Genomic DNA, 24,717 nt, shown 5'->3' on the forward strand with positions numbered 1-24,717 from the left:
GCTGAAATGAGTGGGCTCCATTGCTGTAGAGTACCTCTCGAGAGTGCTGCTGCAGAATCCCACCAGACGTCCGTCCTTTCATCACCACGCCCAAGTTCCAGGAATAAGAGACTGCATCAAGAAGGAAATCAGCTGGAACATCTGCTTCAATTCTAAGGTACTGTGGGCTTTGAGTTTAACCACTAGTGCTTCCTAGCTTGGTGAGTGCTTCTTTCTATCCTTTTGAATTACTTCAATTCACTTGTGCAGGCCTAACAGCTTGTACACATCAGGTAGGCTCTCTTGAGCTCCTAGATTTTTCTTCAAAGAACTATTGACTGTTCACCTAACTTTTTCTAAGATGATTGCATCAACTAGAACTGTCATATTGACTTTGGCTGTCCTGGCTCCCTAAAGGTATTCCTTCTGAACCCTACTGGCTTTGGCAATGCTTATCCCCTATAAAGGTTTTAATTGTTTGACACTCTTATTTGCTGGGGAAAAGACCTCCTACATCCCTCTGGGAGTAAATACCATTGTTGCAGGGCTATAGTGTTACTACTGACCTTGATTGATGTCACACTGTGTGCTGGAAATGTTTTAGTACAAAAAGAATTCACTCACCTGCATTATTGTTGCTTGAATAACTTGATTCTGAAATTTTACTTGATGTTACTAGTAGTTGCTGCATATCTAGTGTGATTCTTTCGCTTTGTTTATATATATAAATAAATCATTTTAATATAACTTTTAAGGGCATAAGTGTTTACTTAAATAATTGTATTTACTGATTTATTGTACTGCTCTACAGCTCACAGTACCCCTTCTAAGATGAGCCTGGCTGCTCAGCCACTCTACCAACTTGCGTAGTACAGGCCTATGCTAAAGGTTGGGTCACTAATACCAAGCAGATAAGTCTTGTAAATTCCCACACCAGTTGGACTCTACAAGTTCTTACCTAACAATAACAAGTTCTCAGTAAAAGTGATTGGGGATTCTCCTTGGATGACGTATCTGTACTTTAATGATCGTAGATTTTTGCACTGAATGACGAGCTTTTTTTTTATAGCTATACAAAAATGCCTCCACATGTCATAAGTCTAGAGTAATTGGTGACTCCCATTAAACCCAGGACGGTATAAGTGTAAGGAAAACCTTTGATATGTAACTATTTTAGATGCAGTAGTTGGTAATGCACGTGCTTCTCTCAAAAGGTGATTGAGGAAGGTGGGATGCAAAAGGTTATGACATTTAAAAGGTTAGAGGAAACATCTGTTGTATGATATATCCCCTAGTTTCACCATTCTTTTTAATCTGAAAAGTAGCTGGGCTTTATGAAACAAGCGATGATCTACATAGATTTTGACTGTCCTGCGTCCTTTTGTTTTGCAAACAGGGATGAACTGCTAACAACACAAGAAAGCGCAGAAAAGAAAATTACGGAGTTAGAGCACCGAGAGCAGGAGCTCCAAGACTTCATACAGCAGCTGTCTCTGGATTTGCAAAAAGTAAGATGACATGCGGCATTGTCTATTCCATATTTACAATGGCGTACATATGTTCTAAAGAATGCCTCATTGATCTATTAGTCAAGATTGTGCACCCGGGTTGAAATTACCAAGTTTATTGCTTTTATAGATAACTGAAACGTGCCATTTCTATTGAAGGAAGCAGATGTTAGGTTGTTTTTACGGGGACAAGTTGCTGATCAGTCTCAGGAGGATAGCTCAGGGGCAATGTGCTTGCCTTGGAAGCAAGATGATGCAAAGCAATACAGGTTTGATCCTGTCTTGACGCTTAGAAACATCTGGGTATTAAGCGCGTTATAAATAACCAATTCCAGTTACAATCAATAGCTGATATGGGTGTTATCCATGAACTTTTCTTGTTGCAGTTAATCAACAACGCAATTTTAAAGCTTGCTGCCTTGGTCCACTGTGTCATCCAGTTGCAGAATACATGTTGTACACTCTTGCAAGCCCGCCAGAATACCTACACCAAATACAATTCCCAGAATTCATGTACTAGAACACTGGAGTTCCCGGATGTCCCCTCCCTATATTTCCACTTTATTTCTAGGTCTGATTTATATGCTTTCTTTTACTTCATACTTTTTCCTATTTTCATTTTTGTGCAGCTGACCTATTGATGATGGTCGGATTGACTTCTACTGAAGGCCCGTGCCATTGCAATCCTTTTCACTTAGGCTGAGTTTATGGTCCTGAGTTGCACATAACGCTTCTAGTCCAAGGGTTGCATCCGAAGTACCCCCCCCCATTTGTCCCAATGGGGTAATTTTATCACACTGCAATGGTTTGAGGGTAGGGTACTGTCAACTGTTATTTAGTTTTGTCTTCACCAGGGATGCACGCTGGTTTACCACATTGGTAGCTCAATGTAACTTTTTGGTAGCCATTGGGAGCGTACCAATGTATTTCTTAAGGCCTACTCTCGGGCCGTTTTGTTAAAGGGGCTTTTTTTTGTGCACAGTAACCATGGGATAGCCGCAAAATGGCCCTTCTTTACGCTTTCTTTACACGTGTGCTCTTTGTGAGCCCAGTAATTTTACCTCTATATTGTTTGTGTTGCTAATTTAGAATGGTTTCTGCCCTTTTGATGTCCATATCACAACCTGTGGCGGCAGTCTGTGTTGAGTGGCAGATTTGGGGTCCCTAACTCTCTATTGTGATTGGTGGGCTTGCTTAGTTCCGCACCTGTGACTGGTGGTGTATAAGGTGAAACCCCATACCTTAAGTCTTTTGGGTAGATTTTCGGGTAAATCAGGTTTACTTACATGCTGTTGGGTTTCCCACAACTGCTGCAATGTTAGGACCAGTTCTGCCCATTCTGCCTAAATGCTGCATCCATGGCTGAACTTTGGTTTGGGTTTTTGGCTCCTGGCCCTCCTCCAACCTGGCCCTCCTCTCTCCTGCTGGTTCCACTTGTGTGCCTTGTCAGGCCTTCCGTGTTGGAGCCGCCTTAAGGCGATCTACTGCCGAGAGTAGTCCCCTTGTCACTGGCCACGTCTATCACTGGAAAGGGCATTGAGAACCAAGCACCCTACCTCATCTGCTTTTTAGGGCCGTCTGGTCGCCCCATACAGTCTTCTTTGTGGGGCTGTCTTCTGCTTGTGGGCATCCTTCATTTGTCCTTTGAGCCACTCAAACCTGCTTTGCTAAGTTCCTTCACCCTTCTGGATTCTTCCTCGTGTCTATTTATGCTTCTGACATGAGGGTCTCTTCTGGGAAGGCTTTTTTTTTGGGGTCGTTAGTTCTGAAAGACTCAGGGGCTTGCCTCTGTCAAGGGGGAGTGGGGACCCCTCCCAACCATGGGTAGTCAGCCTACCAGTGCAGTTGCCAGAGCAGACCATAACCCAGAGGTGTGGTGGGGGGGTTGGGGGGCCCTAGTTTGTGGACTCTCCTCCTGCCCCCCCCATAAGGGAGTGTTGTAGTGTAAAAGTATAGGTACCATTGTCTCGATCACATTGCCTTCCAGCCGCTCCTCTGGACAAGTTTCTTCTCCTTTCCCAATCAGAAATACCAAGGCCAGAAGACACCGGGCAGTTGCAGAGAAGGTTTGGTGCTTGCTGCGATCAATCAGCGCCCAGACATAACATCAATGTCCATGATGGAGGAAAAGAACTGTGAAAAACGTACCCGGCATGTAAGACCCACACGGCGAGCATGGACATTTTTCTTTCCGCTAGGGGAACAAGGCGAAGCCCAAAAGGGGGTTGAAATCTCCCATGTACCGCATGTATGAAGATGGAGTGAGAAATAGGGAGAACATGTAAGACCGAAGAGTGGTGGAAGAGGGAAGGTATGAGTAGTAGGGGGATGGTGGAAGGAGGAGAGGGGGAGGGAAGGTGTTCTAGAGAAGTAGGTTAGATATGAGTGGGAGAGGGGAAAGGGTAGGGAGGAGGGAAGGTGGAGACCAGTCAGATCAAAGGGTGGGGGAGAAGAAAGAGTGTTAGTAGAGAGTTTAGAAGGAGAGGAGGAAGAGGCAGAGACAGAAAGGGAGGTAGCAAGTGAGAAAGAGAGGGAGATGAGAACTGATTAACCTTTTTGATTGGCACGTCTAAAACACCTTGAGGAGGACCCCTTAAGGAAATACCCTGAGGGAGAAAGTTGGAGAAGGCTGCAGCCTTTAGGCACTACTTTAGATTAGTTTAGAACCTGACATCGGGGGTATTGTGCCTTAGATTTCTGTTGTGGGGAGGTAGGGATGCCTGGACCAGTGTAGGGGGTGCCCACAGCGAGGTAAATCCCAGACAAGGGTACCTACCCCCTTAATCCATGTCCACGAAGTTGCTTTTCAATTCAAAATGAAGACTGGTGAAACGTCTCTTATTATTGAGGACATTTGTGACTGAGCCATCAGTGGGAAGTCTCATCCTGTAAACCACCCCTAGAAAAGAAGCCTCCTACTAACCAGGTTGTTTAGCCATCTTGATATATGGCATTTATAACGTGCCTATACACAAGTGTTTTAAGGCGCGACGAGGCAAGGGAGGGGAAACAGAGGGAAGACAGAGACAACGATCCTACTAGGCCAGGTGACATTGAGATTGTGCAGGGGAGGGTGGGAAGGGGGGGGCAGTGCAGTACATAGGATAACAGAAAAATAAAAACCATATATAAAAGTGCGGCCAGCTGGTGGCAAGTGCAGGTTAAGTGCAGACATCAGGTGTTGTCAAGTGCTAGTAGGGGCCGTAGGGATACAGAAACAGTCCCCAAGTTGCCAGGGGGGGTGGGTAGGGAGTGCAGGTGTGCAACTGGCAGGGAGGGGACCTGGGCCCGAGATCAGAGGGTGCCAGGTAACCAGTGCAGTTTCAGATTCAGCCAGGAGATCAGCAGGAGAGAGGGGGAGTGAAAGCAGAAGCAAAGAGGAAGGTCTTGAGGTGCTTCCGAAGATGGCAGGGAGTCTGTTCCAGAGGGAGCCCCAGCCGAAGAAAGATCTACCACCAACTCGCTGCTTGGAGAAGCGACTAATTCTGAGGGAGTTGGAGGCGGATGAGCAAAGAAGGAAGATATTTTGGAAGAGAGGGTTGGAGGTATTGAGGTCCCAGGCCCCCGAAGGCATGTGGACAATGCAGAGGGTTTTGAACTTAATCCTCGCCACCACTGGGAGCCAGTGCAGAGATTTCAGTCCTGGAGAGATATGATCCCTGGGCTTGAGGCCAAGGACCAGACTCGCAGTCCTGTTTTGGATGAGTTGCAGAGGGCAGAGACTAGAGGCAGGCAGATTTAGAAGGAGGCCTGTTGCAGTAGTCCAGCCTGGACAGAATCAGAGTTCTGGAGACATTGAGCTTCTGGAGGAAGAAGAGGAAAGGAAGAGAATACCTCAGATGAGGTGCAGCTGGTAGTATGACTTCTTAGAGACATCAGAGATGTGAGGAGAGAAGGAAAGTGTGGAGTCGAAGATGACCCTAAGGTTTTTAGCCTCACAGGTGGGAGCAGGAAGAGGGCCAAGGGAGGCCGGCCAGAGAGTGAGAGCAAAGGAGGGGGCAGGTGTGCCGATGAGGAGAATCTCGATCATACTGGCATTAAGGCAGAGATCATTGGCGGCACACCACTCCTGGATAGTAGACAGACCGTCACAGAGAGGAAGAGAAGAGGTGGTAGAGGGGAGCCTGAAAATGAGTTGTCATCCGCATAGCACTGAAAGTTGGGGCAGAGAGCGGCAATTCAGTGGGCCAGAAGTGCCAGGTATTGGTTGAACAGCCATGGAGAGAGGTTAGACCCCTGGGGAACACCACAGGTAGAGATGGAGATGGAGATGGAGATAGAGGAGAGGAAGGACCCAAGTTGGACCTGGGAGGGTCTATCAGAGAAGGTGGTCAGCCATGCCAGGGCCTGATCGGTGATACCCAGGTTATCACGGAGGCGGTTGAGCAGGATGGCATGGTTGACCGTGTCAAAGGCAGAAGAGAGTAAGATGAGGTCACAGGGGGTATTGGAATCGAGGTTGGAGAGCAGGTCTTCACGGATGTTCAGGACAGCAGTTTCCATGCTTCTGGCAGCTCTTAAGCCAGACTGGTGGTCATGGAGACAACCGGCAGATTCAGTATGAAGATTTAGCTGGGAGATGGCCAGCTTTCCAGGAGTTTGCCCAGGAAAGGAGTGATGGAGATTGGGCGATAGTTAGCCGGGCAGGACGGGTTTCTTAAGAAGTGTGCACAAGGGATTGCTTCAAGGGGGATAGGAAGACTCCAGTGGCGAAGAAGTGGTTGCAGAAATCAGCCAGAGCAGGAACCAGGGTGTCAATGTGTTCCTTGATGGTTTTGGAGGAACAGGGGTGAACCTGTTTTGACTGGACTTTCATAGATCGGACCTGTCTAGAAACCTTATCTGAGGAGAACAGGGGAAAGGCAGAGAAGGAAGGAAGGAGGAAGGAAGGAGGAAGGAGGGAGGAGAGGTGGCTGAAGAAAGGCCAGAGGAAGAGCAGGGAGTAGAGGGGGGAGAGGGAGATGAAGAGAGGGAGAGAGAGGACAGGATGTCCTGAGTTTTAGAGATGAAATGAGAAGCCAGGGCCGTGCAGAGGGCCTGGGAAGGGACATGGGAGGTAGAGACTGCAGCAGGATCGGCCAGCTCCTTGCAGATTTGGCTGAGTTGTTAGATGCCGCAGAGACGCGGGCTTGGATGTGAGCTCTGTTCTTGGTGCAGACAGAGAGCCGGTATCCGGTATTGCCTTTGAAGCAGGCGGCAGGCCAGTTTGTCAGAGGATGTACCGGAAGCACGCCATTTCCTCTCAGCCACCCTGCACTTGTGTTTAAGTGTGACGAGGTCTGAGTCATACCAAGAGCTGCACTTGGCTCTGGGCTTCAAGCGGATCCTCATGACAGGGGCAAAAACATAGAGTATCAGATATTGCAGATTGGAGCATGGAAAGGGCTGTTTCAGGGTGCGAGTCTGCCAAATGGGGAGGAGGGGGGTGAGAAAGTGGCGGCGAAAGCATCAACTGATACACGCTTCATGGGTCGGATAACCGAGAAGGTAGGTAGCAGTGCTGAAGTTGGCTTGGGCCGAGGGGTAGATGGGGTGAGATGGGAGGAAAGGAGAAACTGATCACTCCAGGAGAGAGGAGTGGTGAGAAGGGTCGATAGGGGAAGGTCTGAAGAGATCAGAACATCCAGTGTGTGCCCTGCAGAGTGAATTGGGCCAAAGGGGAGAATAGATAGTGAGAGAAAGTCACAGAGGTCATGAAAGAGTCCAGTGGAAGGACAGGAAGCATCGAGTGGATGTTAGTCGTCTCCGTCTGCCTCGATCTCCAGCCACCGCTCCAGCTCTTCGTCCAAGAGTAAGTCAGCTACCCCCGGGAAGCGGCAGGAGACTCTGGAGCAGGTCAAGCAGGACCAGGTGTCTGTCCTGCCCGTGAAGGAGAAGGCCAAGCAGGAAAAGGTGTCCGACCTGCCCGTGAAAGCCCAGGTGATCCAGGCCAACTAGTCGTCCTCAATCGAGTTGGTGGTGGCCTCCCTTTCGAAGGCAAAAGGGGCTGACCCAGTACAGGGTGCCCCGGTGGCAGCCAGAGTGGCCCTTCCTTCGAAGGGAGGCTTTGTCCAAGCCGGTAGAAAAGACTCTGGTGAAGAGGATGCCGGACCTTAGCCTGAGACCGACCCCTCAGGACCCGAAGAACGAGACGGGGGGCGTAGGGGGACTAGCGGAGAAGAAAATCAAGGCACAGACATTTCCTCGTCCGACCCATCCAGGGTGGTGGCGATGACGACGATGGGAACATCAGAGAGGCGCCTGCCAGAGGCGGCGACGACGACAACACCATTGACTGGGATGACGACATGGGCCCTGGGCCCAGCGACCCTGTCCCCAGGTGCCTCTGAGAGACATATCGCAGGACAGCCTCTCGACCCTCCACACGCTGGTATCAGAGATTCAGAGGAGGTTGCCTTCCACGCCGCCAGCGGCGACCCCGTTGACACCGGGGCAACCACTGGAAAAGAAGAGGAGGAGGCATCCTACACCTCCATTCCAACCGTCGCTGGCCCCACCTCCATAGGGGGACGGGAACGGACACGGCGACGACGGACGACGACACAGGGATGGGAGATCCTGCATCACTGCCGCTGAGAGCTTCTCCACCGGATGAAGTGGGATCCTTTCATTCCATGATCGTCCGTGCGTCTGAGCTTTTCCAGCTCACCCCAGGAAAGAAAAAGGAGGGCTTCCTTTACCTGTGCCAGGAGGCAAAGAGGAAGACCATCCTGTCGGTCCCACTCCTGGACGACATCTGGGATGAAGGGCTGGCTCTGTTGAGGAACCCTGCCTGAGCTCCAGCAAAGAGACCGGCTTGAAAAGAAGTACTGGGTGCCAGAGTCTGCACACAAGTGTCTATGGTCTCAGCCGTCGCCGGACTCCGTGATCTCGACGGCCGCCAGGAAAAAGTAGTTGAGTTTGCTGTCTTCTTCATCTGCACCTGCGGACAACGAGGGGAAGAAATTGCTTTCCATGGGTAAAAAGGTAATCTACTCAGCAGTGACGATGGTCAAGGCGGCCAATGCCTTAGCGATCGTGTCCAGATACGACCGGGAGCTTTGGTACAAGATGGCTCCACTCCTGGATTTCTTCCCCGATGACAAACGGGTCGAGGATTTGGAGGCAAGGTGGCACCGGACCACACTATCACGGTGGCCCGGGACATTGCGGACAGGGGCTTCCACCAGATGGGAAATGGGATTAGCCTCCGCCGCCGTGGCTGGCTCAAGGCCACCAAATTTAGACAGGAGGTCCAGACGAGGGTTCTGGACATGCCGTTCGACTGAGACAACCTGTTAAGGAAGGCTGTCGATTAATCCCTCCAGGCCATCAAGACCGACACAGAGATGGCCCGTGCCTTGGGCACCATACAACAACACCGGCCGTCCTTTCGTTCCTCAGGAAGGAAGTCTAGCAGGTCTTCGAAGGGTTTCGGCGGGGGCTCATCCTCTTACTGCCAACCCTCCCGTTCCTTGACCCATGAAGCCAACAGGGGTCACTCCAAGGCCTTCGTAGGTGGCCGCCGTCATGGCTCCCAGGACAGTGCGCCGACTGCCAAGCAGGACCTAACTGGCCAAGACGTTGGCCCCCACCCGTGGACCCAGTGGGAGGCCGGCTGACAAACTTCGTCAGCATGTGGGAGACCAATTCTCAACCGATCGAAGGGTGCTGGACGCTCTCGCCCATGGATACACTTTAGAGTTTCAACTGAAGTGTCCGCTAACACCACTGGTGGCCGGACAGGAACAACACATCCCACAGCTGATGCTGGAAGTTCAGGCCATGTTAAAAAAAGGGCCGATGGAGCTGGTTCCAAAGCAACTCCGGAGCTCCGGAGTTTACTAAAGGTACTTTCTAGTAAGAAAGAAGACTGGGGCTGGAGGCCCATTCTCGACCTACGACGGCTCAACAAGTACATAAAGTCGCAGAAGTTCAGGATGGTCACGCTGCGGCATGTGCTCGGACAGCTGGAGGAGGGGGAACTGTCTGTCGTCGTTCGATCTAGAGGACACATAAGTATGGAAGTCCATGTCCCCATACACAAAGCACATCACAAGTTTCTGCGATTCGTCGTTCAAGGGAAGCATTACCAGTTTATGGCTCTCCCCTTCGGACCGAAGTCGGTGCCCAGAGTCTTCACCAAGTGCCTGGCTCCTGTGGCGGCCCATCTGTGACTGCAAGGGATCCATGTGTACCTGGCTGACTGGCTCATCCGGGCCAAGTCAAGGGACATCACCGTTCTTCACACGGCAAGGACCGTCTGGCTGCTGACGGACCTGGGTTTCTCAGTGAATTCTGCAAAGTCCTGCTTGACTCCATCGCAGGACACGCTGTTCCTGGGATCCAGGCTCTACACTGTGTCCTGCCTGGCGTCCCCGTCGGAGCAGAGGATAGCGGCCATTTTCAGCCAGGTGCAACGGCTGTTAGCACCGAGTGTCGCCACGGTGAGGACCAGCAAGTCGCTGCTTGGCAAGATGACGTCGGTTCATAGTGATGATTTCGACAACAAAAATGTCGAAAGTCAAAATTTCGAAAAAAAAATGTTGAAAAAAAATGTCGACTTTTTTTTTCAATGCATTTTTTTTTTAATTTTTCCCTTTTTTTTAACTCCCGAAACCCTTAAGTAAATATATAATTAAAAAAAAAAGAAAGTCGACATTTTTTTTTTCGACATTTTTCGACATTTGTTTTTTCGACATTTCTTTTTCGAAATTATGACTGCCCACCGACATGGATATACCTGATTCGGCTCTGCAGATTACGCATGTGGCCACTACAGGAATTCCTCAACGTCCGTTAAGTCCAGGTGTCTGGAGGCTTCAAGGACAAAATCGCACTCGACGAGGAGTTCCGTCGAGTGATAAGGTGCTGGGGCGTGCGCTCCAACATCGCCGGAGGCATGGACTTCCAGAGCCCCCATACCAGGAGACGGTCACAACGGATGCTTCCCTGGAAGGATGGGGTGCCCACACCGACGTCTTCACGCCAGAGGTCTATGACTGCTGGAAGAGAAGACGCTACACATAAACATCCTGAAACTGCAGGCAGTGTTTTGGGCCTTCAGGTCATTTCTACCATCCCTCAAGGGCAAAGTGGTAACGGTCTTCACGGACAATACCACCACAATGTTTTATATCGGGAAGCAGGGGGACACCACATCCCGAGCGCTCTCCAAAGAGGCGCAGGACTTGTGGCACTGGGTCGTCGCCCAGGGGATGTTTCTTATTCCATTTCACCTGGCAGGAGTAAAGAACACTGTTGCCGACTCTCATCAGGGAGCTGCATCCTTTCCACAAGTTTCGGCAGGATCAATTGGACAACCTTTTCCTCAAATGGGGCAGTCCCCAGATCGATATGTTTGCGACTGCGACAAACGCCAAGTGCCGGTGGTTCGCCAACAGGTTCCCCCATTGCCACTGCTTCTTAGAGTCATCAGTCAACTCAGACGGTACCGGTGCAGTATGATCCTCGTCTCACCAGCGTGCCCGAGGCAGATCTGGTACCCAGACATTCGCAGCATGTCAACATCCCCTGCAGTGAAGCTGCTAGTGGTCGCGGACCCTCCTCGCCTTGGAAGGAGGCGTAATTCTGCACCATGACCCAGGATTGCTGAACCTGAAGGCCTGTCTCCTGCAGCATTAGAGTTCGATGGTTACGAGCTTCCGGCGGACTGCAGGGAGGTACTCGCCAAGGCCAGGGGCGTCGTCGACTTGGAAGTGCTACAGACAGAAATGGAAGTGTTTTGCAACATATTGCCAGTCTCCGAAGAAGAACCCTTTGAGCGTCACGTCCCCTCAAGAACTTCCGTTTTTACCGTCATTGGTTAAATCGGGGGTGGCGCATGCCTCCATCAAGGTACTTCTGGCGGCTATCTCCCGCTATACCAGGTCTCTGGAACGGTCTTCGCTGTGGTTGCACCATCTAGTCAAAGAATTCATCAAGGGACTGTTCCGTTCATTCCCGCCGGTAAAGGCTCCGGCCCCGGCGTGGTAACTCAACGTGGTGCTAACTAGGCTCAAGGGGGCTCCATTCGAACCTATGCATTAAGCTCGGCTTAAGTTTCTGTAGTGGAAGACGGCTTTCCTCGTAGCCATCACCTATGCAAGAAGAGTAGGTGAGATCCAGGCCCTGTCCTGCAAGCGGCCTTACTTGACTTTCCACAAGACGAGGGTGATGCTGCGGACGCACCCCTCCTTCGTGCCCAAGGTTCCGTCAGAATTTCATCTCAACGAGTCCTTGGTGTAACCTGTGTTTTTTCAGATGCCTTTGTTGCTGGCTGAAAAGGACTTTGCACTCGCTGGATGTGGCTCGAGCACTTAGGTTTTATGTGGCCCGCACGAAGAGTTTCCGGAAAACTTCTCAGCTTTTGTGAACTTTGGTCCTGTGAGCGATGGGACGGCCCTGTCCAAGGCTTCCTTTTCCAGATGGCTCTCCGGCTGCATTACTCATTGTCACCTGCTGGCAAACCAACCGTTGCTTGGCTGTCCGAGAGCTCATTCTACCAGAGCAGTCGCTGCTACGACGGCGTTCCCGTTTGGTGTGCCCCTGCTTCTGGACATTTTACAGGGCTGGTAGGTGGAGGTCAATGCACACCTTCACGAAATTCTACTGCGTCGACGGGGATTCCATGGAGGAGTCCAGAGTCGGCCAAGCAATGCTGCACAACCTGTTCACTTGAAGGTGAGCCTGGTGAGGAGGTAAGTGATTGCTTCTGTTGAGCCTTGCTACCTCCCGGGGTAGTGTAATTAGGTACTGCTGTGTATTCTTTATTCATGAGCATGTGAATCCATGCCAGATCCCATGCAGGAGAAGGAACAAGTTACTTACCAGTAACTGTTATTCTCCATCATGGGTCTGGCATGTATTCACATCCGAACCCTCCCCCCTGCCCCTCTGCGGGTCTTCTCTTGGTCCTACTGCCACTTTACGTGCTACCAAATCTGAAGATTGCTGCCAGAGGAGGGACTTGGGTAGAGGGCAGTTTTTGGCTGGGGGTAGTATGACCCAGAGCTCAGTGATTGGTTTATCGGAAAAAAGACAGTTTAGAAACGAAACTGAAACAGTTTTTTCTTTTACCGAGGATTGCCCGCCTGACTGGGAATATTCATGAGCATGTGAATCCATGCCAGACCCATGCTGGAAAACAACAGTCACAGGTAAGTAACTTGTTCCTTACCCCATTGAGATTTCTGACCCCTCTCTAAACCACTCAGCATTTAATCACCCAAGTCTAAAAAGTCCCCATCATAGGGGATACGACATTCTGAAATAAAATGTCCTGCTACGATCACTTTACCGTACGGGACAGAACATTGCCAATCCTGAACTAGAGAAGTGATTACCTCCAGGAATTCTCCCAATAGTGCTATCCCTGTGTGCCTATATATATTAATCAGAAGGATGTTTACTAGACCCACTATGGAGGATACTTTTACTGCGAGTGTCCCAAACGGAAGACTTGTGACTACAATAGCCGATAGACTCAGAGTATTCTTGAGTGCAATAATTAAACCAGCAGAAGGTCTGCCTCGCTTACTCTGCTTGGCCAATTGTGAAAATATCTCAAAGCCATCAACAGATGTCTCTTGCAAGAAAATACAATTATTTTCTTTCAGCATCGAGACAATATCAGGTTTTGTAAACAAATGTGTTTTCTCTAGTATTCCAAGAGATAATTTGGGCCCAATCTTAGATCTCTTTATATTGTCCCCTTGCAGCCTGCCTCCCGTATTTCTTATTATTTCTTTCCGGGCGAAAGACCACCTTCAGGTTCTTGTTGTGATTAGAGCCCTGATACCCCTCAATGGACTTCTGTTCAACCTTCACAACCTTTAGTTAAAATCCTAACTCACGTAAGGCATCTATTTCTCCCATACCTAAGTTCAATACCACCCGAGAGTTGAAGAAGATATTACTTATATCCCATCTATCTCTATCCGGGAATTGTATCCTATTCAGATCACAAGAGCCAAGGCAGGAATTTCAGAAAAAATGTTCAGGATATTACCCCGATTAAGGCCCAAAGGGATGCTTTGCCCCCATAAACTTTGTATTTGTAATACTTTCGATTGTTCCTCTTGACCACTTGGGTTTTGCAGTATATCCCTCAACAATCCTTTGGCAGTATCTTTTGTTTCATACATGGCTTGGTCTTGTAAATCAATTCCCCTAGCCACCCTAAGAATACTATCAACCCCTAAATTCCTCAGACCTAACTGTCTTCTTTCTTCACAACTGAAGGTTTTTTTTGGCTGCAGATCTTGAAGACGTCCTGCTGCAAACTCTTCTTCTGTACTGTGGTGGCTGTGGTATTACTTACCTTAAGACCTTAAGCCTTGTGTGATTCCTGGGTAGCTTTTTGAGTTGTTTTATGTGTTTGAGAATCCTCTCATCCTATTCACCCATGCACACTGCTGGAATCCTCCTAGGGTGTCTTTTTTGAAGCCCCTGAGCCCTAACTAACTCTAAAGTGAACTACTTACTTGTTTTAAAGAGACTTCCACTGGAACTCTGACCTTCCATACATATGTGCCTATCCTGACATGTCTGCTGGACACTAGAGTACTAGTGACCCCCTCCTGCCACTGAGAACACTCAAGCTTCAAGAATAGGGAAAGACTAAGGTTTGGGCCTTTTGCCTAAGAAATGTAATAAGTGTTTAAAAGTACTTACTTGTTAAAGAATTGGTTTGGTAACTGGCCCTCTGAAAAAGGGAACAGTTACAAAAGTTATTACTATCCTTTGAATGTGTTTGCCATACTCCTACGTCCCGTCCCCTTTCCTCCATACTTATGGGACATCTCTCCGTCCTGTGGGACGGGACCGGAGCACTTTGTAAAAAGCATCCACATTTTTTTCAAAAATGTGTCCCTCCTCTCTTTCCTGCATGGGGCCCGGCACGCGGCCGTAACCCCGCACACCTTGGCTCCGCATCGCCCATCAGTCCTTTTCTCCGCACGATCGGGGCCGGACGCACTTGCATCCTCGGAATTTTTTCTTCTGTTTTTCCCCTCTCTGGCTCTCGCTAGCGTTCGTTTACTAGTCTGTCTGTGTCTTTTCAACTAGATTTTCCAGACTTTTCATCGTGTCACCGTCGCTTCGCGAGGGCGGATCCCCATCCTCTTTGTTTAGAGTGTTTGCGTCCGGAACACCGTTGGGACTCCTGTTTTTACTGTGACTCCCTTTCGGTCCGGGCTCTTCAACGTCGTTTGGAGCGGTGGGAGGAGGTGTTCGGATGGACTCCTCCTTCGCATTATCAGGCATTCATTGACGAGAAGAAAAAATGCCCGGTAAGTTCTTTGATTTTCAGAGAACCCCGACCAGGGGATACCTTCCCGGGTTCCTCTCGAGCCGGGAGGGGCGTCGATCGTCTGTTACCGGGGTTCGCCCTGAGGTGCCTGTCGGGCCTAATAATTCTACAGAGTTTTCTCCGAGGGTCTCCGTAAGGGGCCTGTGTTCACCCGAGTACACTCCGAGGCCCCTCCTGTGGGGGCTGTGTGTAGACCCAGTTCCACTGAGTCGTGGGGTACCGGAGCTTGCTCTGAGGCCGTTCTTTCGGCTTTCCTCAAAAACAAAACCGGGGTACGCCCTGAGGTCTTGGCTGGGCTTGAGGTTACCGAACGCATGTTCGAGGCCCGTGCCGATAAGTCTTCTACCGGGCCTAGGTCCGAGGTTCCTCGTACAGAGGCTAAGGCTACCAACAGTTCTGAGGGGCCGGGCAAGGCCCTGTCGGTGACAGCGCACCGTTCCCGCTCTTGTGGTGACACCAGATCTGTTGAGGGGGCAAAGAAGAAGGTTTCTTCTTTTACCGGCAGTGCCGAGGCTCTTCCTTCGAAGGCTCAGTTGGCGTTGGTATGTCGCAGAAACATCCCAGGCCTCATAGTACCGGCTCTGCCGAGGTTCCTTACGTTAAGGCTAAAATTAAGACCCCTGATCCATCGACGGGGACTCCTGCCTCACTTCCTCACGTGCCGCAGCTCCCCTCAGATGAGCCTCGTGGTGGCTGCAGCCACGTTGCAATCCAGACCTGCAGCTTCCTCCTCCGCGACGGCGACTCGGGTCCTGGGGAAGGAGAACAAGCTCCTGGACTCCTTAGGGAGGAAAATCTTTGCCAATTCGGCCTTGCAGCTCAGGCAGGCCAATGCAGAATTGATTTTGGCGGGAGCTAACATGCGGATATGGAGAGGTCTGTCGGAGTTTGAGGAGCATATCCCGGTCGAGAAGCTGGAGGATTTCAGAGGAGGCCTTTCCGATGCCAGAGTCTTGGCCCAGGATCTCCTGGAGGCTGCGGCCCATCACGTAGACACCTCGGCTCGGGGTCTGATGTTAGGGGTTGATACCTCGCGGCAAGCATGGCTGCATGCCACTAAGTTCTCGAAGGAGGTGCAAGACAAGGTCCTGGACCTTCCATTTGATGGTAAGGAGCTTTTTCACTTTTCTACTGATGCAGAGCTCACCAAAACCAAAGACAGCACTCAGACGGCTAAATCTTTCTGTTCTGGTTAAACTTCCTTTCAAGACTCAAAGGCCGTTGTCGCAAGGTCGACCTTCCTCTGGTTTTAGGAGCTACCTCGACTGCAAAAATGGCAGAGTGGATACTCCTGCGGGGAATAACCGCCATAGACAACAGCGTATGCGGTACTTCTCCCGCTCCTCAGCCTCCTCATCAGGTTCAGGTGGCACTGCCACCGATAAACCTGCCAAATGAGGGTTTTCCGTGCTCGCACGAGACCCCGGTGGGAGGACGCATTGCGTCTCATTGGGAGGCATGGCAGACCATCACAGAAGACAGATGGGTCTCGGCAGTCGCTTGAGCGGGCTTCCGCTTACCTTTATCCCCTACCCCACCCCTCAACCCTCCTTTTCAGCTGTCGGGCTCACCCTCCCTCAAGGCCGAGGTTCAGAAACTTCTGCTCCTCAGAGCTGTGGAACCCGTCCTTCTTGGGGATCTAGGGGAGGGCTTCTACTCCCGGCTGTTTACGGTGCCCAAACCCAACCAGGCTGGCCTGCGCACCATCCTAGACCTTTCCCAGTTCAATCTTTCCCTACCCCAAGAGAAATTCAAGATGATCACGCCTGGCCAAATTCGCTCCTCTTTGCAGGCGGGCGATTGGCTCGGCGTGGTGGATCTTCAGGATGCGTAAATGCATGTCCTGATTTGGAACCCACACAGGAGATATCTCTGTTTCTATCTGGGAGAGGAGCACTTACAGTTTCGGGTGCTTCCTTTTGGCCTCAGTTCGGCGCCGCGTGTCTTCACGAAGATGTCGGTGATTGCGGCCCATCTTCGTCTCCAGAGTATCCATGTGTATCCCTATTTGGATGACTGGCTCCTACGCATCCCTTGCCCGTTTGCAGCAGCGGGCAACCTCCAATCTCTCCTTCAGCTCCTGTTCCATCTTGGGCTGTCGGTGAACTGGCGGAAATCCTCCATGACGGTCTCACAGGACCTGACTTTCCTGGGTTTTCGTTGGAACACGATAGACTGCCATGTGTATCTGACCGGGGACAGAATGGCGTATCTGTTGGCCACGTGTCAGATGTTTACGCAGTCGGACAGCATGTCGGCCTGGTGGTTCCAGAGGCTTCTGGGTCTCATGGCCTCGTGTGTGCTGGCTCTTCCTCTTGCTAGTCTCAAAATGAGGCGGACCCAGATGGCTCTTCGGAGTTCCTGGCGTCAGGCTGTGGACCCGGATTCCAAACGGATAATGATTCCGGATTCCATGAGAGTGGACCTGGACTGGTGGTCTTCTCTCAGCAACCTGTCAGTGGGTGTCGGGTTCCAGGACCCAAGCCCCATGGTGACGATCACTACAGACTCCTCCCTTTTCGGATGGGGTGCGACGTTAGATCTTCTTCAGGTCTCGGACCTCTGGTCACCTCAGGACAAGCTCCTGCACATAAATCAATTGGAGCTTCTGGCTATTTTTCTGGCGCTCAAGGCGTTCAGACCTCTCATTGTCAACAAGGTGGTCCGCATAAGAACGGACAATGTGGTGTCAATGTACTACATAAACAAGCAGGGGGGAACGAAGTCTCCCCCTCTCGTGGATCTGGCCATTCAGATTTGGGAGTGGGCCGTGCTTCATGGGGTCTGGCTGCTTGCAGTGCACATCCCGGACCGGCTGAATGTCACCGCGGATGCCCTCAGCCGACGGACAGTGGTCAGCTACGAGTGGGAGTTGAAGGCGGAGATCCTATCATGGATTTTCTCGCATGGGGCACACCGGAGGTGGACCTCTTCGCCACTGCGATGAACAAGAAGCTTCCTCAGTACGCCTCCAGAGGGGGGCTGGGAGCCTCCTCTCTGGGGGACGCACTCGAGATCCCATGGCACAACATGAGAGCTTACGCCTTCCCGCCTCTTCCTCGAGCAATTTGGAAGTTGAAAAGTTCTGTCAACTGTTCTCTTCTACTGATAGCTCCGTGGTGGCCGGCCAGGTTTTGGTTCTCAGAACTTCAACACCTGTCGGCGTGTCCGGCGATCGGGTTACCAGTAACTCCCGATCTTCTTCACCAAGGGGAACAGCAGATGTGGCACCCCTCCACACAATCGCTCAACTTGGCGGCATGGTGCCTGAGTTCACGGCGCTAGAGCCTTTGGGTTTGTCTGCGGATAACATGCGCATTATCTAGGCAGCCAGGAAACCCTCGACCAGATCCCAATACAAGAGTAAATGGCTCAGGTTCTGTCATTGGTGCTTGAAGAAAGAATTGGACCCGAGGGTGGCGACGATTGACACGGTGCTGTCCTTTGTCTCCTCCCTAGCAGAGTCAGGAGTTCATGTCTTGTCCTGCAGGACTTATCTCTCAGCGATTTCCGCCTACCTCTCTACAGACCGGTGTTCTTATTCGTTAACTAACCCGGTGGTGAAGAGACATTTTGCTGGTTTGACATGCATCTACCCTCCGGTTCGTACTCTGCACCCGCCCTGGACTTAAAACGTAGTCCTGACGGCGCTGTGCTATAAACCTTTCGAGCCAATGGCTAAGTTTGACCTCAAGTACGTGTCCTGGAAAGTGTCCTTTCTGGTCGCCGTTACGTCAGCGAGGAGAGTGAGTGAGCTCCAGGCATTGTCAGTGGAGCATCCGTTCTTGGTTTTTCACAAGGACAAGGTAGTCCTTCGGACGAACCCAGCTTTCCTACCAAAGGTAGTGACCGAATTCCATCTGAATCAGTCGATTTTCCCTTCCGGTCTTTTTTTCCGAACCCTGCCTCGGAGGCGGAAAGGGTTCTACACTGCCTGCATGTCCGAAGAGCTCTTAAATTCTACCTGGACAGGACTGCCGAGCTTCGGAGCTCTTCCCAGCTGTTTGTGACCTTCGGTAAACCCCAGGGCAGGCCGGTGTCTAAGGCATCCATTTCCAGATGGATTGCTGCCAGTATCGTGGAATCTTTCACCGTCCAAAAGCTAAAACCACCTAAGAGTATTCATGCGCATCAGTCTAGAATAAGTCTACTTTGGATTTTACTCACCTTGAATAGCTTGAATAGCTGTGTGCGATTCTTAATAAGTGTATTGTGGGATTTACTAACGTTGGTCTGCCTTGTGCCATCCTAAAATAAGTTGGAGTTATTGCTTACCTTAATCTGTGTTCCACACATCTGAAAAAACAATTGTAATAGCTTATTCCAACCTTAGCTACTCACCTGGTATAGCTGAGTTATTCTAAATGTAGTTATAGGTTTATACTGTTCCAGGAATTTGTGTTTCACTATTCAGACAAGTATCCTGGTAGCAGGGTTGGTTTACTAAGTGATTCCTTAACTGAGTGTCACTACATAACATACAGGGTTTACTACCTTTGAATAAATGTAAATAATCTAAAAGTAACTTGTGGTTCACCCTAGGTGCGTTCTATTCTAAATGTGTATGATTAGGTCTGACTTGCCTAGAAATACTGTTTCTGAACAAGGTCTATGCTTTGGTCTGTGTACCTTCAGCATTGTGTTAGGTTGTTATATTGTGTTTATGATTCTATGACAAAGTACTTACCTACCAAGATTTACCTTTGCCTATTTGTATTTATAATAAACCTTTATTTTTTATAATACTTCTGGACGTAAGTGTTTCTGTTGAACCATTTGTATGCTACAGGTTCTTTGTACTTCTCTACAGCCCTCTCTCCCTCCTAAGATAAGCCTAGCTGCTCGGTCTACGCTACCAAATACTCAGGTGGTACAGCCTTATACTAAGAGTGGAGTTTTGTACCCTCTCCATTTTATGGTTTTACTAAGCCCTTAGTTGGACTTAAGAAAAACTGTCCTAACCGTCATCCCCCAGTATCATGGTTTCAAAATCAAATGCAAGATCCAGTCTTAACACCCGGTTGATCAGTGTGCACACCTCACTCCAGAATGTTCTCACCCTGGTACAATCCCAAATCATGTGTTCTAACGTCCCATCAGTATGCGTACACCCCCAGCATAGACTTGAATCACACATGTTCAATTCATACATCCTCGCAGGTGTCCAGAAGGTTCTATTAAAAAATGTAATCTGTCTTGCACGCTCACAACCAATGAGGGACACCAGAGATATGTTTCTGCATATTCTCTCATGCATACCAGATATAAGATTTTGTGACCATTTCCCTTTCCTACCCCCAGCAGGAGGTTGTAAACCGTGTAGGCCAAGTGCTCCTGTCTCGCAATGTATACAATGGTGTCACCTAGGTCGTCCCCAGGAAGTAATGTCACCCAACACTTTCTTCATTTTGTGGAAGTGCCCATACAAATCTTCCTCCAAATTGTATTTAGTCTTCAGCCTTGTCAAAGTGATCCACGTACCATCCTCCATCAGGTTCCCAAGCCATTTCACTCTGCCCAGGAACTACACTGGGAAGAAAAGTGATCTCCATGAAGCTTTAAATTCCGATTCAACCAGATGGAAGCTTTCTTGTAACAAAGTGTATGTAAGCACATTATCCTAGACAAGTCAGTCCAACAGAGCCTTAGAAAAAAGGAGACACATCCATTTTAGGGCAAGTTTTGATGGTCAGATTAGCCCTCGGCTCCAGTGGCCCTACCATATTAGTGTCTGCCCTAGTCCATAGTCCCCTTTCCTCCATACTGTATGGGTGTCCCTTCCAAGGGACAGTAGATGGAACCTTTTTCACCAGAAATAACCTTCTTCCCCTTTAAATTTAGAAGCGTGCGGGGGCGTGGCCCAGGGAGCATGCACCACCCTGACTCCGCCCTCGGGCGCCACACCTCATCCCCATTGACGCGTCGACAATAGATGTAACATTGCCTAATGACACCAGTATTAGGGGGGAGGTTGGTGGGAAGTATGGAAGAAAGGGCACTATGGACTAAGAGTACGTTGGTCACTACAGTGAGTAACTTATAATTACTCTTACGTCCCGTCCCCTTTCCTCCGTACTGTATGGGTGATTACAACTGATTGTAGACCCTCCTCAAGCAAATAGGTTCCTGAGAACGCCTGTCCGAAAGCTGCATCTGATCTAGAGCCGGCATCCAAACAGTAATGCTTGCAGAAAGCCGAGGGAGAGGCCCAAGTGGCTGCCCTGCTTATGACTTGCCAAGGGACAAGGCGCAGGAATGCGAGGGCCGTTGCCTTGGCCCTGACTGCGTGGGCATGCATGTTGGCCAGGAGCGGCTTGTGCTGTCCCTCATACGTTTCCTTGATGGCAGAGACCATCCAGCGGGATATAGAAGCCTTGGAGGCCGGATGGCCTGGCCTTGAGCCTCTGACTTGCGGAAGCCCTTGGTCCTGTCCAAGTAGAATTTTAGGGCACGCCTGACTTCCAGGCAGTGCAGCCCTCTGTGCTTCATCCTTGGGATCGGGAAAGAACGTAGGGAGGACTATTTCTTTGTTCAAGTGAAATACAGATGGAACCTTGGGCAAAAATGCCAGGTGCATCCGCATGACTACCTTGTCCTTGTGAAAGGTTGTATATGGTTCAGAGGCGACCAGCGCCTGGATCTCGCTGACTCTGCGAGCCGAGGTAAGACCAACTAGTAAGGCCGTCTTGATGGTGACCAGCCGAATGTCCACGGATGCCATTGGCTCGAATGGTTGTGCGCCAGGGCGCCCAAGACTATGTTAAGATCCCACACGGGGTGCGGTCTCTTGACGGGCGGGTAGAGCCTAGCGAGACCAGTCAGATGTTTCTTGACTATAGGGTTAGAGGAGGAAAAGATGCCTTCCTCCGAGTTCCTGTAAGCCGCGATGGCTGCAAGGTATGTGCGACAGGTGTCCACCTGTATGCCCGAATGAGCGAGGTGCGCCTAAAAGGAGAGCATGTTGTCCAAACTGCAAGCCAAGGGGTCGATTCCCTTCGAATCTGCCCAGTGGCAGAATCTGGCTCATTTGCTTTTGTACTGGTAGCCTTTATCCTAGCGCCCTGTAGGATCTCCAGATTGGCCTGTGAAAGGCTAACGTCCCGAAGCGTTACCTGCTCAGGTACCACGCTGTGAGGGCTAGTTTCCCTGGTGCGGGGTGGATGATTCTGCCCCCCCTGCTGCGCCAGAAGATGTGCTGGGCCTGTCGGAAGGTGTATGGTGGGCACCTCCGAGAGGCTGAGTAGTTCCGAAAACCATGGTCTGGCCGGCCACAATGGAGCTATCAGAATGATGAGGAGTTGGTGAGACTCCTTGATCTTGCAAATTACCCTGTGGATCAGGGGGGTAGGTGGAAAGGCGTAGGCTTTCATACCGGTCCACTGGAGGTGAAATGCGTCGCCCAGAGAGCCAGGGCCCTAACCCTGCCAGGATGCGAACTGGGGACACTTCTTGTTCTGCAATATGGCAAAGAGATCCACTTGGGGGTGACCCCATTTGTTGAAGATCTCCTGAATAACAAGGTCGTTTAGCTGCCATTTGTAATTGTCTGCTGCCAGCCCGCTGAGCCTGTCCTCCTCCAGGATGGATTCCCCCGGGAGGTGGACTGCCGAGAGGTACATTTTATTTTCCAAGGCCCATTCCCACATGCTGATCGCCAGTCTACACAGAGGAGGGGATCTGGTGCCTCCCTGCTTGTTGACGTAGTACATGCTGGTTGAGTTGTCTGTCTGGATGAGGGAAACCTTGCCCTTGATAAGTTGTAGGAATGCTCTGAGCGCTAACCAGATGGCGTTCAGCTCCAACCAATTGATGTGGTATTCCTGCTCCTGTCGAGTCCAGGTGCCGTGCATCGAGAGATCGTCCAGGGTGGCTCCCCAGCCCTCGAGCAAGGAGTCTGTGTTGATTGTGGCCTGCGAGGGTGGCCGAAAGGCCTTGCCCGTCTGTAGGTTGCAGTCCATGGACCACCAAGCTAGGTCCGGTTGGAGAGATGGAGGAACGTTGACCATCTCGGATTGCGAGCCCCACTCCTGATTCGATAAGGCCGCGAAGTGCAGCTGAATCCTTCTCATCCTTAGTCTTTTGTACGGCACGGCTAACAGAACCGCCGCTAGTAGACCCAGGAGATGTTGGCACCACCATGCCGAGGTCACCTCTCTGCTGAGGAAGTGGGCGGTGGCCCTCTTGATGGCCGAGATCTTGTCTTTTGATGGGAAAACCCTCTCAGAGCACGTGTCCCAAATGAGTCCTAGGAATGTCAGAGTCTGCGTAGGCTGCAGCTGTGACTTCTTGAGGTTGAGCGACAAGCCCAGGCCTTGCAGTGTGTTCATAAGGGCATGGGAAGAGTGGTGAACCGCTTCCGGAGATGTAGCCCTGACAAGCCAGTCGTCGAGGTATGGGTAGATGCGGAGGCCCTGCGCTCTGAGGAGGGCCGCTATAGCATTCATGAGTCTGGTAAAGACCATGTGGGCCGAGTTGAGGCCAAACGGAAGGACTTTGTATTGGAAATGGTAGCCGATGATCCTGAACCGTAGGAAAGAACAATGGGGCTGCCGAATCGGGACGTGTAGGTACGCGTCCTTCAGGTCCAGGGAGCTCACCCAGTCTCCCCTGTCCAATGTCTCCGCTATAAAAGCTGGCGTAACCATCTTGAATTTTTGCATGTGTAAGGAGAGGTTGAGAGTGGAAAGGTCCAGCACAACTCTCAGGCCTGCCTGGTTCTTCTTCTGAATGGTGAAAATCCTGGAGTAGAAGCTAAGGCCTCGCTGGGAGGCTGGAACTTCCTCCACTGCCCGGCTCTCTACGCGTGACCGGATCTCCGCCGAAAGAGTTGCTGTCCCAACCTGTGGGAGTGGAGTGGAGTGGAGTGGAGTGGAGTGGAGTGGAGGCTGGGATAGGAAGGCGGTACCCCGTGGATACTAAGGAGAGGATCCAGGGGTCGGCGAAATTCTGCCACCAGAACTGTGCATGGAGAGCAAGCCTGCCCCCCACCGGAGACACGTGGACCCGAAGGGGCGTGTCATGCCTTCTTTCCCTGGGAGGCTGAGGCTAAGGAGGGGGACTTGAAAACGCCCTTACTCTCCCCCCAGCCCCCTGTTTCTTTTTGTTGTTTGTGCCGGTTCTGAGACAGCGAGCAGTCCAGCTGCCTTGATCTGCATTCCTGGAAGCCACGGAACCCTCTGTATGTACGTCCCTTCTCCGAGCGCTGCTGAGATTGGGTGTACGATTTGGGCGTGCTCTTTGTAAGAATGGAAAAAGACTTTGCCGTTTGTGAGCTGTTCTTCTTTTTGTCAGGATTGGAAGAGGTCCCCACCAACCGCCCTCGAACGGTAGATCTGGAATGTGCTCCTGGACATCCGGGTTGAATTTCGTTGCCCGGAGCCAAGCTGTTCTTCTCATGTCCATGGCAATGCAGATGGCTTGGCCTGAGGTATTGATATGCGCCACTGTGGATTCCATGAGGTCATGCGCCACGAGCTTGGCTTCCGCTAGCCGCGCCTTGAAGCATGATTTGGCATTGGGTGGGGAGTTCCGGGAGGAAGTCTGCAATTTCCCACCATAACTGTTGGTTGGCGGCAGCCAGCATGGCATCTGCGTTGGCCTGATGCAGGTGCATGGAGGCGTTGGAGTAGATCTTCTTATAGGCGTATGGCAAGATCTTCTCCTCCTTGCCCAGCAGCGCCGCAGAGGAAGCGGCTGAGGACGACTGAGGCTTGGAGTATAGTGATGCCGCAGCGATCACCAAGGAGTGTGGCTGAGGATGGGTTGAGAGCAAGAGTGTATCCCCTCCATCTGCCTGTACTTGGCGTCCAGGCGTCGATTGACCGACTGGACCGAGTGTGGCTTGAGCCAGCCCTTTTTGGCCAGGGAGACTACATCGGGTTGCAGTGTGGAATCCCAGTGTTGGCAGAGGGGTGTTTCGTGAGGACTTCAGCCAGTACT

The 24,717-nt window shown here is 50.9% G+C and overlaps 1 protein-coding gene across 3 annotated transcripts in view; it reads left to right on the forward strand.

Annotated features, from left to right (window-relative positions):
• GOLGA1 (golgin A1) overlaps positions 1–24,717 on the forward strand; it is an 804,100-nt gene that overhangs the window by 297,239 nt on the left and 482,144 nt on the right. For all 3 annotated transcript variants that reach the window (XM_069609438.1, XM_069609440.1, XM_069609439.1), the window contains one exon: positions 1,376–1,487. In XM_069609438.1, coding sequence (XP_069465539.1) covers positions 1,376–1,487 — 112 coding nt within the window. The remainder of the gene's footprint in view (positions 1–1,375; positions 1,488–24,717) is intronic.

The sequence above is a fragment of the Ambystoma mexicanum genome, chromosome 8 (genome assembly GCF_040938575.1).
Source record: "Ambystoma mexicanum isolate Mex_15411 chromosome 8, UKY_AmexF1_1, whole genome shotgun sequence".
NCBI lineage: Eukaryota > Metazoa > Chordata > Amphibia > Caudata > Ambystomatidae > Ambystoma > Ambystoma mexicanum.